The 18,084-nt window shown below is 37.9% G+C and overlaps 1 protein-coding gene across 5 annotated transcripts in view; it reads right to left on the minus strand.

Annotated features, from left to right (window-relative positions):
* Positions 1-18,084, minus strand: part of LOC135101928 (4'-phosphopantetheine phosphatase-like) — a 332,938-nt gene that overhangs the window by 239,623 nt on the left and 75,231 nt on the right. For all 5 annotated transcript variants that reach the window (XM_064006329.1, XM_064006310.1, XM_064006318.1 and 2 more), the window contains one exon: positions 2,294-2,502. In XM_064006329.1, coding sequence (XP_063862399.1) covers positions 2,294-2,502 — 209 coding nt within the window. The remainder of the gene's footprint in view (positions 1-2,293; positions 2,503-18,084) is intronic.

Here is an 18,084-nt window from a genome sequence, read left to right on the forward strand (position 1 = left end):
ACAACTGTAGTGATAGACAGCCATTGTTCTTTTCTTAAACTTGCCAATCTGCTCTTTATTATTCATGAATTATCTTCTTGGTCAACCTTCTTACCCTATTCACTCTAAAGCTGATGACACTATCACACATTTTTCAGTGTCACTTGCCAGGTGTCCAGCCCCGCAGAAATTAGACAATTCACAAAGAGAAGATAAAGAACACCAATTTCCAATCTTTTTATAATTCCCAAATGGAAGAGGACAAAACCTTTTCATTGTTGATTCTTTCATCCACCATTTTTAACACAACTTTCCAGACAACCATTCAATCTTCTTCATTGATACAGTTATCTGAATCCTCTACAATCCACATACTTGAGCTGGCATTTTCTAAACCAGTAAAACACCTTGGAAGGCAACTGATGAGCAAAGCTGTAAATAATGCATCAGTGGAAGGGGTATTTCAATAAAAGAGAGAGAGAGAGAGAGAGAGAGAGAGAGAGAGAGAGAGAGAGAGAGAGAGAGAGAGAGAGAGAGAGAGAGAGAGAGAGAGAGAGAGAGAGAGAGAGAGAGAGAGAGAGAGAGAGAGAGAGAGAGATGGTTGGGAAGGGGGTAATTTCAGGCACCCTGCACATTGTGCAGTTGCCTAATATTCAAATCACTCTAGCTCAAAACTTTGCTAAACCCCAGTGGTTGAGCTATATACCCTTGGATGGGAAATTTAATTCTGTGTTCAGTGGTATGTGACTGCTCTTGTTGAGACAAAAAAAATTGGTGAAAATTTCAGAAAACTGACAGTTGGTTTATAAAAGTTTTATTATGTATTTTGCACATGTGCAATAGTAATGCAAATCTGACATGCTTTTTCATTATAATTTGTATTAATCTTATTACCTACAAAATTTGAGAGCTTTATCAGTTCATTAGTTGAAAAGTTGATGGCAATTTCAGGCACCACACACATTGTGCACTTACCTAATATTTAAATCACTCTAGCTCAAAACTTTGTGAGAGCCTAATGGTTGTGATATATACCATTTGATGGAAAATTTCATTCTACGTTCAGTGGTATGCATCCACTCTCATTGAGACAAAAGGAAGTTGGTGAGAAATGTAAGAAACTGACAGTCACTTCGCAAAAAGTTTTACACTGCATTTTACAAATGTGCAGTTATGTTGCAAATTTGACATGCTTTTCATTATAACTTGTATTACTCTTATTACCAACAAAATTTGAGCTTGATTAGTTAATTAGTTAAAAAGTTGGAATTCTGTCTTTGCGCATATGCAGTGCTAATTGAAAGTTGACATAAGGAAATTTATTACAATTATAACAACATGACACCTCGAAGTTTCATTAAAATTGGTTGAGTAGTTTTTGAGAAATCCCATTTTTGACACCCTTCTACTTTTTGCAAGTTACCCATTGACTTCACCCAATAGAAGAAAAGAAAGCTATATCATATAAAATTGATAAAGTTGTGCTATCATATGGTGCTAATTTCATTATGATCAGCCATGTTTCGGAGATATCAGCATTTGAATAGCGTTATGGTCAGGCCAGGCTGGGCCGGGCTGCTCAAAATGAAACAGCCGGGCTGCTCAAAATGAAACAACCTCTATAGTGAACTTTTGTTCGCTTGTAAAAATGTGAACTTGGAATTTCAAATCTCATCTCTTGTTGTAACAGATTCCATGAAATTAAGAGTTCTGTGCAGCTTCCACCAACTCTTTCCCTCCTGGCTGCTTATTCTATGCAGAGGCCTTATTCATCCTAATGTGAAGTACATCTCCCATACATGAGAAGGCTCAATTCATACAGCACTAGTAAACAGGATAGAACAAAAATATTTTCATCTTCTCTCCTCTGACAGACTACCTTGAATATCTCATTCACTACCCAGTATGTCCACGGTTACTACTCTTTTAAACTTGCTAACTGCATGTTTCCACTTCCCACAACCTTGGTGCATAAGACTTTCTACTTATTCTCTCCCTTATTCTGTCCATATAATTAATGAAGGAATTAACCCATATCTTCATTCTTTCATCCCTTTTGCTGGTAAAGTTTAGAATTTTCTGTTTCTTGCTTTTCTCCTTCCAAAGACCTGAGCTATTAAAAAAAAGTATCAAAACAAAACTTACAAACCTTTTAAAAATCTACAGTAGTTATTTTCTGAGTGGCTTACTGAATAGACCTTTTTATTATTTTTTCTGGCCATAACACACATATTAAATAAAAACAATGAATTCACAAATATATAAGTAAATGAATTATTAAAGATCTCAAAATAAGATCAACACATGAACTTACATGAGTCCCAGTTTTTGTTGAAGCAATTCTGCAAACTTGTAAGCACCACCACCTGTAGCCTTAATAGTTTTCCCAAGCATGGACTCTTTACTGCACATCAGGTGGTTGCGAATGAAGTCCAGCCAGTGTTCAATATATTTAGTCTCAAATTTGACAAAATGGAGCCGTTCAATCTCAGAACTTTCATACTGGTAGTCGCCTCCATCATTCTGAAAAGAATGTTTCAAAGTATATTGCTATCCTCAAATAAATGTGTACATGGTTCATAATATGCTTGTCATAATTTCACAACTTGTATGTGACTGATCAATAAACTGATATTTACAGATGAAAATCCAAAACATATATATATATATTATATATATATATATATATATATTATATATATATATATATATAATATATATATATATATATATATATATATATATATATATATATATATATATATATATATATATATAATTATGTCCAGTGAGATAGAGAACAGAGAAATAATGAGAAGTGTGAAGAACAGCGAAGTAGGAAGGAGAGAGAGAGAGAGAGAGAGAGAGAGAGAGAGAGAGAGAGGGAGAGAGAGAGAGAGAGAGAGAGAGAGAGGAGAGAGAGAGAGAGAGAGAGAGAGAGAGGAGAGAGAGGAGAGAGAGAGAGAGAGAGAGCAAGGAATGTGTAGCACATGGGTCGAGAGGTGCCATGCTTACTATAGAAGTTTACCTAAATTAGAAAATTGTCTTTCCCTCGCCAAATTTTCTCCTCTTCCCTTCCATTTTGAGAGCTGTAATTGATAGAAAATAGCCCCATGATGAATCTTAAAACATAACGTTTTTTTTTGGGAGGGAGAGCAAGATGTAGGGAGCAGGCCTCAGGCAGGCCTTCACCCCCCAATTCTCTACTTTCCCTATCCACCATCATGTGGCTGGCTTGGCTGCCTAACCAACTCTCTCCTGGGTTTACCAGTTTAGTAGCAAGTGAGACACTGAGTTTAGAGAGGGATTTTAAAGAGTGAACTTATACTTACAGGTGGGATTACCATGTAATGCCTTATTATATTAGATACATCAGGTATTTGACATACTAAATTTACTGACATATTTGATGCACCTCTGCATAAGTCATACCCCCTATTTTACAAGGGTGCTTTGTGTAAAAAAAATTGTATTATGTTTCATCATCATAAAGTTTTTGGAAAAAAAATTGTAGTGTATGTGTCTGTGTGTGTATTTAACCAAGTTGTATTTTACCTGGTTGTGGTTTTATGGGAGGAAAGTAATCTCACAGTATCCATTCTCTATATCTATCCAGTTTGGTCTTAAAAGCATGGACAGCTACAGCATTGAGAACATCTTCACTGAGTTCATTCCATTTGTTCACACTTCAGTAAGGAAAACTATACTTTTTGATGTCTCTTCTACAGTTAACTTTCTTCAACTTCTTACTGTGTCCCCTTGTATTCTGTGTCTAAATTTATAAAACATTCCTTGTTCACATTTTCCATACCATTGATGATTCTAAAAATTTTTATTAAATCCCCCCCCCCCCCTCTCTCTCTCTCTCTCTCCTCTCTCTCTCTCTCTCTCTCTCTCTCTCTCTCTCTCTCTCTCTCTCTCTCTCTCTCTCTCTCTCTCTCCTATTTTTCAATTTCCAACATTCTTAATCTCTCTTCATAGGTTGACCTACTCAACTCCAGAACCATATTTGTGACTGTTCTTTGTACTCTTTCTAATTTTATAATATTCCTCTTTATATGAGGAGATCACACCACTGCTGCATATTCCAATCTTGGTCTTATCATGGAAATCAACTTTTTTATCATTCCTTCATCTAAATATGAAAATGCCATTCTTATTCTTTTTAACAAATTCATCGTCTCTCTAGTAATTTTATCAATGTGTCTGTCTGGAGTCAAATTTTAAGTAACTCTTACTCCCAAATCCATTTCCTCTTTTGATCTCTGTAACTTCACACCATTCATCTCATAATGATATTGTATTCTTTTCTTACTCTTACCAAACTCCATTACTTTACATTTACTTAAATTGAATTCCATTTGCCAAGATTTACTCCATCTATTTATCTTATTTAAATCATCTTGCAGTACCATACAGTCATTTACATTTTCTATCCTTCTCATCAGCTTAGCATCATCTGCAAATAAGTTCATATAACTGTCTATTTCTTCATTTATGTTGTTCACATATATTACAAACATTATTGGACCCAACACTGACCACTGTGGGACACCATTAGTTACTTTCAGCCAAGATGAATTTTGGTCTTGCATTACTGTTCGTATCTCTATCATTCAGATAATCCTCCATCCAGTCCAGCAGTCTTCCTCCAATTTTTCCATAATTTTTCATCTTCCATAGCAATTTTCAGTGTAGTACTTTATCAAACGCTTTCTTCAAGTCTAAGTAGACACCATCCACCCATCAGTCTCTCTCCTGCACAATATCGATTACCCTTGAATAAAAGGACAATAACTTCATGGAGCATGATCTTCCCCTCCTAAATCCAAATTGACAATTTACCAAAACTTTATCTCTTTCCAAGTGTTCCATCCATCTTTGCTTTATTGTTCTTTTACATAGTTTTCTTACAACACTAGTCAAGAACACTGGTCTATAATTTAGTGGGTTTTCCTTATTTCCTCCTTTGAATATTGATGTAATATTTGCTCTCTTCCAGTCTATTGGTACTCTTCCTTGTGATAGTGATGTCACCACTAGACTGAATTTTATCAGCCAGTCGTTCTCTACATTCCTTCAATATCTAGTTTGATACTCCATCTGGACCAGTTGCTTTATTTACATCAAGTTCTTTCATTCAGTATTTCCTCATAAATGACTGGAACTGTACTTAGTATATTCCTCACCAATTTATCCCTTCCATCATCAAACTCCCCTTCCACAGTAAATACCAATCTGAAACTATTGTTCATAACCTCCGCCATGTCCTGCGCATCCTCATAGATTTTTCCTTCAACTTTCAATCTTGATAAACCTTCCTTCTTCATCTTCCCATTAATATGTTTGGGTTCATTTATACACTTATCTGTTATATCTCTTTCATAGTTTCTTCTCTCCATTCTTATCATTTCAACATACTTGTTTCTAGCATCAATATATTTCTCCCATCTGCTCTCAGTTTTCCTCTTCTTCCATTTATTCCAAGCATTTAACTTACAATTTCTAGCCTCTTTGCATTTTGTATTGAACCATTCTTTACCCTTCCTGCATCTTGCTCCTCCTCTAGGTACAAATTTCCCCACAGCAGAATTATATATCCTTATAAATTCATCCCATTTTTACCAAACATCTTCTGCATCTTCAAAGTGTTTCAGTCCATGGCAACAAAGTACTTTCTTAATTTTTCAAAGTCAGCTTTACTACATTAAATTTTTTTCACCTTATAATTTTCATCAATGATTACATTTTCATTTTTTCAAATTAAATTCCATCAACACATGATCACTTCTACGTAAAGGGCTATCATAGTGTATAGTTCCAATAATTCCCATGTCCTTGGTAAACACTAAATCAAATCTTTATGGTTTATCTCTTCCACTAAATCTGGTATCACTATCAACCCACTGAGTCATTAAGTTTTCCACCACCCAATTTAACAGTCTATTATTCTATGACTTCTCACTTCCAGTAGTTGTCAATATCTCCCAATTTATCTCCTTACAATTAAAATCACCAACAATAACTATATCACTACTTTCCATCGCTATCTTTTCAAGACCTTTTAACACATATACCAACATCTCTTCATGCTCTTCTTTTCACCAAGCATTGGTCATAGGTGTCATATACATTCCTATATAATTCATTATCCTTCCACTTCTAATCATCACTTGCAGAATTTCAGACTTGTCTTCAATTTTTATTACCTTTTCCACTTTAACACATTTTTTAGTCAAAATGATCACTCCACCTCCTCCCTTGTCATTTCTATTTTTCATCCAAAAATCATATTAATCATCACCAATGTCAGAAGTTCCCCATTCATTTTTCCATTTTGTCTCACATAATACAACATCCAGTGTGGTTCTGCTTAACAACTCATTTAATTCCATTTCTGCTGACAATAATCCATTTACATTAGTATAACATAATCTACTTACTGTTTGATGTACCATTTCTTTATTCTCATATCTCTTACTCTCCAGAAAACTTCTTCTCTTCTGTTCATTTATTTTTTTTTTGTTTAGCCTCATTTACTAGCTCCTTTTGCTTCAACCTTTCAATCTCATCCATATCCCTGTTTATCCATACATTCTTATATTCTTCATCTCCAGACAACCTCCAAGATCCATTAATTACCTCTTCTGCTTGCACCTGTGTTGCAAACCTTATTCTTATGGGTCTCATTTTTTCTTCTTCATATTTCCCAAATCTATGGAAATCTTCCACTTGCTTTACTACCTGACTGTCTTCACCTTCACCTTTCTCCAGTAACGTATTCAACGGGTTCTTTCCCTTTTCCTCTCTCTGAATTCTGCTTACTATTTCTTCCTTTAAACCAAATACAATTACTTGATTATATTTTCTGCAGTGTCTCTCACTAATTTTTTCTTTTCTTTAATAACATTTACCACTTTCTGTCTCAGGTTTTGTTTCTCATTTTCTTGTTGTTCTATTATTTTCTTCAGTTATTCTTCTTCAAATTTATGTTCATTTAACCACTTATTTTGCCTCATTTCCACATCTTTTACACTTGTCTTTATTTCCTCATTTCCTTTCTGAACAGTTTCTACTTTTTCCTTTATTTGTTTCTTCAAACAGTCATTTTCCACCTTTAATTCCTCATTTTTATCTTCCATCTCCATCAACTTTGCTGTAATAGTTACCAACCCATTTACCTGTCTCCTTCTTGTGTGCCTCCAATGTCTTTATTCTCTCCAATAACTTGTCCATCATTTCTTCCATACAGAAAATTTGTGTGTGTGTGTGTGTGTGTGTGTGTGTGTGTGTGTGTGTGTGTGTGTGTGTGTGTGTGTGTGTGTGTGTGTGTGTGTGTGTGTGTGTGAGAGAGAGAGAGAGAGAGAGAGAGAGAGAGAGAGAGAGAGAGAGAGAGAGAGAGAGAGAGAGAGAGAGAGAGAGAGAGAGAGAGAGAGAGAGAGAGAGAGAGAGAGAGAGAGAGAGAGAGAATCTTGAAGATTGCCAAGTTGAATGAGACTGACTGAAAATGGAAATGAATGAAAGGAGCATAAATGGCAAGGAAATGGATAGAGGAAAAATGAAAAGGAGTGGAGGACAGGAAGAGAGAACACTTATTTTTTCAATACTTCTTCTCTACCTCTAATTCTTCACTCACTCCTCACCCTTGCTGCTTATATTCATCGTTTCTACTTTCTCCCCATCCTCCCATCCTCTTCCTTCACCCTTCCTCCCCTTTTTCCTTTCCTCCCTCTTCCTCTTTTGTCTTGTTTCAGACATCCTTCCTTGTCACCTCCCCTCCCTCTTACCTGTCAGAGATAAGGGACAAGAGAGAGAGAGAGAGAGAGAGAGAGAGAGAGAGAGAGAGAGAGAGAGAGAGAGAGAGAGAGAGAGAGAGAGAGAGAGAGAGAGAGAGAGAGAGAGAGAGAGAGAGAGAGAGAGAGAGAGAGAGAGAGAGAGAGAGAGAGAGAGAGAGAGAGAGATTTCATTATTAGTAACAATATTTGTGCTTAGTGTAATACTGCTTCAACTCCACACCTATAAGCCTACAGGCCTAGGCACCTGTATTATGGCTGCATTAGACTTATGGTAATCATTAAATAGTTTTTAAGAAAAGTGCCTCTATTGCACCATCAAATATGGCATGTGAATTCAAAATATGCAAATTCTAACACATGTGACTAACCTAAATGTGCCAAGTATTATGAATATGAGAAAAATTCCCTATTATGTGAGAAGTGGCAGTGGTGTGACTAGTTGGTGAGGTAGGGTGGCCAACTTGCATTTGAGGGGTAGTGAAGTGCAAACGTTTTCTTATGCTTTCCTCACACCACACAGCCCATAAATTCTATTTTTTTTGTTTTGTTTACATTGTTTTTTCCCATATTATATTTTACAATTTATCCTTACTAATGTGTTTTACTGTTACTTTAGTGCTTTATTTTTTTGTGAAATGGTGCTAGAATAAATATTTAGAGGCTTCAGAACAAGTCGTTGAACATAATCCCCTATAAATTAATGGGATCATTGGTTTGATATATGCAGATTTTCACTATACAAGCTTTTTGCAGAACATAACCCTTGCATGTAACGAATACCTAGTGTACTGTTTAGGCCCCAGGGCAGGCCAGTATCTGAACAAATTTAGATATTATTGTGAAGGGCATGAGAGAGTTCTATATCTCATTGCTCTTGCTGTTAGAGTGGTGACTCCACATGCAGGTGAGTTTGTCTGGGCATCCATTGTGTCTTTATGTGGAGTACTGATGTAATGTTCTCTCCACCTTTCTGCTTAAATGCAGTGTATTGTTGTGGGTCATGTGTGTCTGGGCATTCATGTGTGTTGTGTCCTCTATACTCTCTTTCTTGTTGGTGGGTTAAACAGGGTGCAACCTATTAATTTTTTTTCCTTTTTTTTTCTTTTTTATTCTTTTCTATGTAGGAGGGTCACCAACCAAGGTTAAAAAAATAAAAAAAATAAAAAAAATAAATAAAAATAAATGAAAAAAGAAAAGGCCAACTGAGGTACCAGTCCCCGAACAGAGTTGAAAGCATTAGTCAAAATACAGGATAAGTTTCTTGACATCTTCCTCTTGAAAGGGTTCAAGTCACAGGAAGGTGGAAATACAGAAGGAGGCAGGGAGTTCCAGAGTTCACCAGAGATAGGGATTAATCATTGAGAATACTGGTTCATTCTTGCATTAGAGAGGTGGACAGAATAGGGGTAAAAGAAAGAAGAAAGTCTTGTGCAGCGAGGCCATGGAAGGAGGGGAGGCATGCAATTATCAAGAAAAGAAAAGCAGTTGGCATGAAAATAGCAATAGAAGATAGCAAGAGATGCAACATTGTGGTGATGAGAAAGAGGCTGAAGACAGTCAGTTAGTGGAGAGAAAATAAGACAAAAAGCTTTTCATTCCAACCTGTCTAAAAGAATGGTATGAGTGAAACCCCCCAATCCATGTGAAGCATACTCCATACATGGATGGATAAGGCTCCATTACAGAGTTAGCAGCTGAGGGGGTGAGAAAAATTGCCATTGATGACATAGAACATCTAATTTCATAAAAGCTGCTTTAGCTAGAGGTGAGATGTGAAGTTTCAATTTAGATTATAAATAAAGGACAGACTAAGAATGTTCACTGTTAAAGGAGATGACTGAGTGTCAATGAAGGAGAGGGGATAGTTGTCTGGAAGGTTGTGTCAAGTTGATAGATGGAGAAATTGAGTTTTTGAGGCAGTGAAAATACTAAGTTCACTCTGATCAGAAGTCAGGTGTTCTATGGCTTTCCTGCATGAACTGTTTAATGAAAAGACGTGAAAAGTGCAGGGTGGTATCATCAATGTAGGAGTGGATACGACAAAAAGTTTGGTTTAAAAGATCATTGATGAATAATAGGAAGAGAGTGGGTGACAGGACAAAACCCTGAGGAACACCATTGTTAATAGATCTAGAAGAAGAACAGTGACTGTCTACCACAGCAGCAATAAAACAGTCAGAAAGAAAACCTGAGGTAAAATTAAAGAGAGAAGGATAGAAGCCATAGGAGGGTAGTCTGGAAATTAAAGCTCTGTGCCAGATTCTATCAAAAGCTTTTGATATATCTAAGGCAACAGTAAAAGTTTTGCCAAAATCACTAAAAGAAGATGACCAAGACTCAGTAAGAAAAGCCAAAAGATCACCAGTACAGCAGCTTTGATGGAACCCATACTGGCAGTCAGATAGAAGGTTATAAAGTGATGGATCTTTAAGAATCTTCCTGCTAAGAGTAGATTCAAAACTTTAGATAGGTAGGAAATTAAAGCAATAGGATGGTTGTTTGAGGGATTAGAATGGTCACCCTTTTTAGGAACAGGGTGAATGTAGGCAAACCTCCAGCAAGAAGGAAAGGTAGATGTCAATAAACAGAGTTCAAAGAGTTTGACTAGGCGAGGTGCAAACACGGAGGTGCAGTTTTGGAAAACAATAGGAGGGATATCCCATCAGGTCCATAAGCCTATTGAGGGTTTAGGCCAGTGAGGGCATGGAAAACATCATTGCAAAAAAAGATTTTAATAGGTAGCATGAAGTAGTCAGAGGGTAGAGGAGAGAGATGAACAAGCTCTGAATCATCCAAGGTAGAGTTTTTAGCAAAAAGTTTGGGCAGAGTTCAGGTTTAGAAAAAGATGAGATGGCAGTTGTGTCATCAAGTTGAAATAAAGATCATGAAGCAAAATTATTGATGTTTTTGTCTAGGTGCCAAAAATCATGAAGGGGAGTTAGATCTTGAAAGATTGACACTTTTTATTAATAAAGGAGTTTTTGGCTACTTGGAGAACAGACATGGCATGATTCTAGGCAGAAATATAAAGTGCATGAGATTCAGATGATGGGAGGCTCAAGTACCTTTTGTGGGCCACCTCTCTATCATGTATAGCACAAGAATAGGCTGTGTTAAACCAAGATTTGGAAGGTTTGGGTTGAAAGAGTGAGGAAAGTATCAGCACACAGAGATGGTCTGTGACAAGGAAGCAGTAGTCATTCCAAGGAAGATCAGTATAATGCCTTCTCAGGTCCCCCCCAACTAGCAGAGGCAAAATGCCAGAGACATCTCTGCTTTGGGGGATCCTGAGAAGGGACTTGAGCAATAGGACACGATACAGATATGTGATTGAGATCAGAGGAGTCCAACAGAGAAGGTAGGGTAACAGCATAAGCAGAATGACTGGAGGTCAGGAAAAGATCAAGGATGTTGGGCATATCTCCAAGACGGTCAGGAATATAAGTAGGGTGTTGCACCAGCTGCTCTAGGTTGTGGAGGATAGCAAAGTTAAATGCTAGTTCACCAGGATTGTTCATGAAGGGAAAGGAATGCCAAAGCTGGTGGTGAACACTGAAGTCTCCAAGAATGGAGATCTCCACAAAAGGGAAGAGAGTCAGAATGTGTTCCACTTTAGAAGTTAAGTAGTCAAAGAATTTTTATAGTGAGAGGAGTCTGGTGAGAGGTATACAGCACACCTAAATTTAGTTTGAGAGTGACTCTTTAGTCGTACCCAGATGGTGGAAAACTTGAAAGATTCAAGAGCATGGGCACGAGACCAGGTTAAGTCACTGTGCACATAGACACAACATCCAGCTTTGGATTGAAAATGAGGATAGAGAAAGTAGGAAGGAACAGAAAAGGGACTACTGTCAGTTGCCTCAAACACCTGTGTTTCAGTGAGGAAAAGAAGATGAGGTTCAGTAGAGGAAAAGGTGGTGTTCTACAGATTGAAAATTACCATATTTGATGGCTCATAAGATGCACCTTTTCTCAAAAAAAAAAAAAAAAGTCTCAGGAAAAGAGCCTCTGTCCTATGAGGCCAAGCTTCAGCTTGGCATTTCAATGGGACTGGCATTTCAGTGGGCATTTTTTTTATTAGATTTTTGTTGCCCTTGGCCAGTGTCCTTCCTACATAAAAAAAAAAAAAAAAAATTGAGGCAGTGGTTGGTGGTAAGTCTATGGCAACAGAGGCTCTAAAATCAAACCCCAGACATCTTCGCACATGTAAAACAAAGTGATGATTGATACTACACCACAAAACAATTTCTTTCAAGGTAACAACATATAATAGGTCATACTTAACAGTAATTAACATAAAATGACACCAGTCAGGAAGAATCTGCCTAAGTGACCATGCACCATGCATTACATGTACCAAAACAAACACCCGGTTAGTTTCATGCCAAACCCAGTGACAAGGGCAAGCTTCACTGCGTTCTTTACAGTGTGATGTTGTTACTCCTTGAGGTAAGACACACTTTCATACAATTGAAATTACACCTATCTTTTAACATTCTTATGAACAAACTTTATTACCCCTGTAGTCTCTCACAGTCACTGCCAACGCCATATGCCAGGTACATGTTTACATCTTACAACAAGATTGGTATGTAGGCTACTAGCAAATATTAAACTTTTTAAATGCAAAATACTGGGATCTAATAATGATCTAAATGCATGTGAGAGTCTTCAAATGTCAGGTGAAATCTTTCATTTCATATTCAGGGCTTAAATCCACTCATGTATCTTTTTTTTTATTTCAATGTCTTCCAAAACTGAGTGCATCTTATGAGCCCATGCATCTTATGAGCCATCAAATACAGTAGATCTAAGACTGCGAATGTTGTGCAAGTTAATGAAGAAAAAGTTGACAGGGGTGTGAAGATACTTAGGATTCATACTACAAGAGTAGTATCAACATTTATGGTCCCCTCCCAGTATGGAGACTCAGAGGCTTTATAGTTGTTGGTGACCAGTAAGTGCCTGGATTTGTTGTGTTTATGCTTTGCATTAGGGATAAGCTGACCCAAGTCAGTAGCAGCAGTGTGAGGGTCTGTATCTGATCAAAGCAATATATATATATATACAGTGGTACCTCAACTTACAAGTTTAATTTGTTCTGTGACAGAGCTCATAACTCAATTTGCTCACATGTCAAATCAATATTCCCCACTGAAATTAACTGAAATGCCATTAATCTGTTCAAGTCCCCCAAAAAACATCCCAGTTTTTTGTTACATGATTTTGAACACAGTAAACTGTTGATATAACAAACCTCTGTTTACTGAATTTCTGGTATAATGACCCCTTTAAGACTATTGAACACTCATTTTATTTTATGAAACTTCACAGATTACAGCACATTTCAAAATTATTGAATGCCTGCTTTATTTTATGAACATCCTAGGTCTTAAAAAAGCAAGAGAGTTGGCTGACACACAGTTAACTGCATGTTTGAGAGATTAATTGTGGTTGTGTGACAGCCAGTAAATGAGCTTGACAATGGCTGATGACTCTCTCTCTCTCTCTCTCTCTCTCTCTCTCTCTCTCTCTCTGTGTGTGTGTGTGTGTGTGTGTGTGTGTGTGTGTGTGTGTGTGTGTGTGTGTGTGTGTGTGTGTGTATGAATTTATCTGAGAGAGAGAGAGAGAGAGAGAGAGAGAGAGAGAGAGAGAGAGAGAGAGAGAGAGAGAGAGAGAGAGAGAGAGAGAGAGAGAGAGAGAGAGAGAGAGAGAGAGAGTCAAATCATTGACTATTGTCAGGGTTACTAACTGGTTGTCACACAGCCACAATTCATCTCTCTCTCTCTCTCTCTCTCTCTCTCTCTCTCTCTCTCTCTCTCTCTCTCTCTCTCTCTCTCTCTCCTCCCCATATGTGTTCATTATATTGAAGGATTACTGTAAGAAAATGTATTTATAAATAACAAATGTATAAAAACATGTGAAGTGAACGAGTGAGATGAGAAGTGCTGGGCAGATGATGTGGTGCTCATTGTGCCAAGTAGCGGCGGCATAGCTGAAGCTCATTTGTTACTCAGATTTTGGCTTGCAACTCAAAGCAAAACATAATTCAAGCGACAGCTTTTATCTCAAAAAACTTGTAAGGTGGGGCACTCGTAAGACAAGCTACCAGTGTGTGTGTGTGTGTGTGTGTGTGTGTGTGTGTGTGTATGTGAGTATAAATATATATATATATATACTCGTATATATATATATATATATATATATATATATATATATATATATATATATATATATATATATATATATATATATATATATATATATATATATATATATATATATATATATATATATATATATATATATATATATATATATATATTAGTCCCTATTTTGCTGATCTTGTATCGTCAGTTTCATGTATAATGGAAGCTTATATAATAGGATCTTCCTGTGTGTGTGTGTGTGTGTGTGTGCATATATATATATATATATATATATATATATATATATATATATATATATATATATATATATATATATATATATATATATATATATATACACACACACACACACACACACACAGGAAGATCCTATTATATAAGCATCCATTATACATGAAACTAATGATACAAGATCAACAAATTAGGGACTATTTTCTTCATACAAATGTGAATTCCAAAGATATGAGCTTCAATCTGAGATGAGTAAAATGTACTAAGTTTTTTTTTTTTTTTGTAAGAGGGACACTGACCAAGGGCAATAAAAATCCAATAAAAAAAAAATACCCACTGAAATGCCAGTCCCATAAAAAGGGTCCAAACCAGTAGTCAAAAATTGAAGCATATGTGTCTTGAAAGCTCCCTCTTGAAGGAATTCAAGTCATAGGAAGGTGGAAATACAGAAGCAGGCAGGAAGTTCCAGTTTACCAGAGAAAGGGATGAATGATTGAGAATACTGGTTAACTCTTGCATTACAGAGGTGGACAGAATAGGGGTGAGAGGAAGAAGAAAGTCTTGTGCAGCGAGGCCACGGGAGGAGGGGAGGCATGCAGTTAGCAAGATCAGAACAGCAGTTAGCATGAAAATAACGGTAGAAGACAGCTAGAGATGCAACATTGTAGCGAAGAGAGAGAGGGTGAAGACAGTCAGTTAGAGGAGAGAAGTTGATGAGACGAAAAGCTATTCATTCCACCCTGTCTAGAAGAGCAGTATGAGTGGAACCTCCCCACACATGTGAAGCATACTCCATACATGGATGGATAAGGCCCTTGTACAGAGTTAGTAGCTGGAGGGATGAGAAAAATTGGCAGAGACGTCTAAGAATGCCTAACTTCATAGAAGCTGTTTTAGCTAGAGATGAGATGTGAAGTTTCCAGTTCAGATTATAAGTAAAAGACAGACCGAGGATGTTCAGTGTAGAAGAAGGGGACAGTTGAGTGTCATTGAAGAAGAGGGGATAGTTGTCTGGAAGGTTGTGTTGAGTTGATAGATGGAAGAATTGAATTTTTGAAGCATTGAACAATACCAAGTTTGGTCTGCCCCAATCAGAAATTTTAGAAAGATCAGAAGTAAAGCATTCTGTGGCTTCCCTCCGTGAAATGTTTACTTCCTGAAGGGTTGGACGTCTATGAAAAGACGTGGAAAAGTGCAGGGTGGTATTATCAGCGTAGGAGTGGATAGGACAAGAAGTTTGGTTTAGATCATTAATGAATAATAAGAAGAGAGTGGGTGACAGGACAGAACCCTGAGAAACACCACTGTTATTAGATTTAGGAGAAGAACAGTGACCATCTACCACAGCAGCAATAGAACGGTCAGAAAGGAAACTTAAGATAAAGTTACAGAGAGAAGGATAGAAACCATATGAGGGTAGTTTGGAAATCAAAGCTTTGTGCCAGACTCTATCAAAACCTTTTGATATGTCTAAGGCAACAGCAAAAGTTTCACCAAAATCTCCAAAAGAGGATGACCAAGACTCAGTAAAGAAAGCCAGAAGATCACCAGTAGAGCGGCCTTGACGGAACCCATACTGGCGATCAGATAGAAGGTTGTGAAGTGATAGATGTTTAAGAATCTTCCTGTTGAGGATAGATTCAAAAACTTTAGATAGGCAGGAAATAAAAGCAATAGGACAGTAGTTTAAGGGATTAGAACGGTCACCCTTTTTAGGAGCAGGCTGAATGTAGGCAAACTTCCAGCAAGAAGGAAAGGTATATGTTGACGGACAGAGCTGAAAGAGTTTGACTAGGCAAGGTGCAAGCACGTAAGCACAGTTTCGGAGAACAATAGGAGGGACCCCATCAAGTCCATAAGCCTTCTGAGGGCTTAGGCCAGCAAGGGCATAGAAAACATCATTGCGAAGAATTTTAATAGGTAGCATGAAGTAGTCAGAGGGTGGAGGAGAGGGAGGAACAAGCCCAGAATCGTCCAAGGTAGAGTTTTTAACAAAGGTCTGAGCGAAGAGTTCAGCTTTAGAAATAGATGTGATAGCAGTGGTGCCATCTGGCTGAAATAAAGGAGGGAAAGAAGAAGAAGCAAAGTTATTGGAGATATTTTTGGTTAGATGCCAGAAGTCATGAGGGGAATTAGATCTTGAAAGGTTTTGACACTTTCTGTTAATGAAGGAGTTTTTGGCTAGTTGGAGAACAGACATGGCATGGTTCCGGGCAGAAATATAAAGTGCATGAAATTCTGGTGATGGAAGGCTTAAGTACCTTTTGTGGGCCACCTCTCTATCACATATAGCATGAGAACAAGCTGTGTTAAACCAAGGTTTGGAAGGTTTAGGTCAAGAAAAAGAGTGAGGAATGTACGCCTCCATGCCAGACATTATCACCTCTGTTATGCGCTCAGCACACAAAGATAGGTCTCTGACACGGAAGCAGTAGTCATTCCAAGGAAAAAAGGCAAAATACCTCCTCAGGTTCCCCCAACTAGCCAGAGGCACCTTCGTTAAGGGGGATCCTGAGGAGGGATTGGAGCGATACGACAAGATACAGAGATGAGATTGTGATTGGAGGAGCCCAACGGAGAAGAAAGGGTGACAGCATAAGCAGAAGGATTAGAGGCCAGGAAAAGGTCAAGAATGTTGGGCGTATCTCCAAGATGGTCAGGAATATGAGTAGGGTGTTGCACCAATTGCTCTAGGTCGTGGAGGATAGCAAAGTTGAAGGCTAGTTCACCAGGATGGTCAGTGAAGGGAGAGGAAAGCCAAAGCTGGTGGTGAGCATTGAAGTCTCCAAGAATGGAGATCTCTGCAAAAGGGAAGAGGGTCAGAATGTGCTCCACTTTGGAAGTCAAGTAGTCAAAGAATTTCTTATAGTCAGAGGAATTAGGTGAGAGGTATACAGCACAGATAAATTTAGTTTGAGAGTGACTCTGTAGTCAAGGCCAGATGGTGGAAAACTCAGAAGATTCAAGAGCGTGGGCACGAGAGCAGATTAAGTCATTGCGCACATAAATGCAACATCCACCTTTGGATCGAAAATGAGGATAGAGAAAGTAGGAGTGAACAGAAAAGGGGCTACTGTCAGTTGCCTCAGACACCTGAGTTTCAGTGAGGAAAAGAAGATGAGGTTTAGAAGAGGAAAGGTGGTGTTCTATATATTGAAAATTAGATCTTAGACTGTGAATGTTGCAGAAGTTAATGAAGAAAAAGTTGAGGGGTGGTGTCAAGACACATAGGGTCATCGACAGAAAGGCAGTCCGACCTGGGGACTTTTATGGTCCCCTCCCCAGATGGGGACTCTGAGGCTGGTGTAGGAGTCGCCATAATAATTTTGAAATTTTTTAGTGAAGGGTGTGTGTGTTATTAGGTGCTTGTAGTTTTGTGTGGAGGAAGGGAGTTGTCTTTAGAGAGCAGGCTGTGACTGCCCCCTTGTCTTGTGAGACACAAAGGGAAACGTTCAATGAGGTCACAGCTGGGTTTAATGATAAGTTCACAGCACCCCCTGAACAGTGCTTTAGACCTCACTGGTAGTAATTATCGTTTCAGCAGGTGTCTACTGCCTCCTCCTCCTTCCTGTACTCTCCAACTAACACATCCAGGCTGCATGGCGATGTACGATGATTCAGATGCACAGAAATTAGTTTTTGAGCATTGGAAGAGAATTGCACACACCTCCCTTGTCTCCTAGCTCCCATTCATGCTCCTGCCAGTCCTCTTTTAAACTGAACTCAGTGTCTCTCAGACTCCCACCCTTATGGCCTTATTGCTCATTACTATACTCATCCTGTATCATCACTTTACTTGCAAGCATATTTACAGTGCAATACAAGTACAGTGTACAGTGCTTTATGTGACTGATTAGTGCTTGGATGTGTTATGGTGTTACTGCAAGCGTGTTCTTTCATTTGCTGTC

This window comes from Scylla paramamosain, chromosome 1, assembly GCF_035594125.1.
Source record: "Scylla paramamosain isolate STU-SP2022 chromosome 1, ASM3559412v1, whole genome shotgun sequence".
NCBI lineage: Eukaryota > Metazoa > Arthropoda > Malacostraca > Decapoda > Portunidae > Scylla > Scylla paramamosain.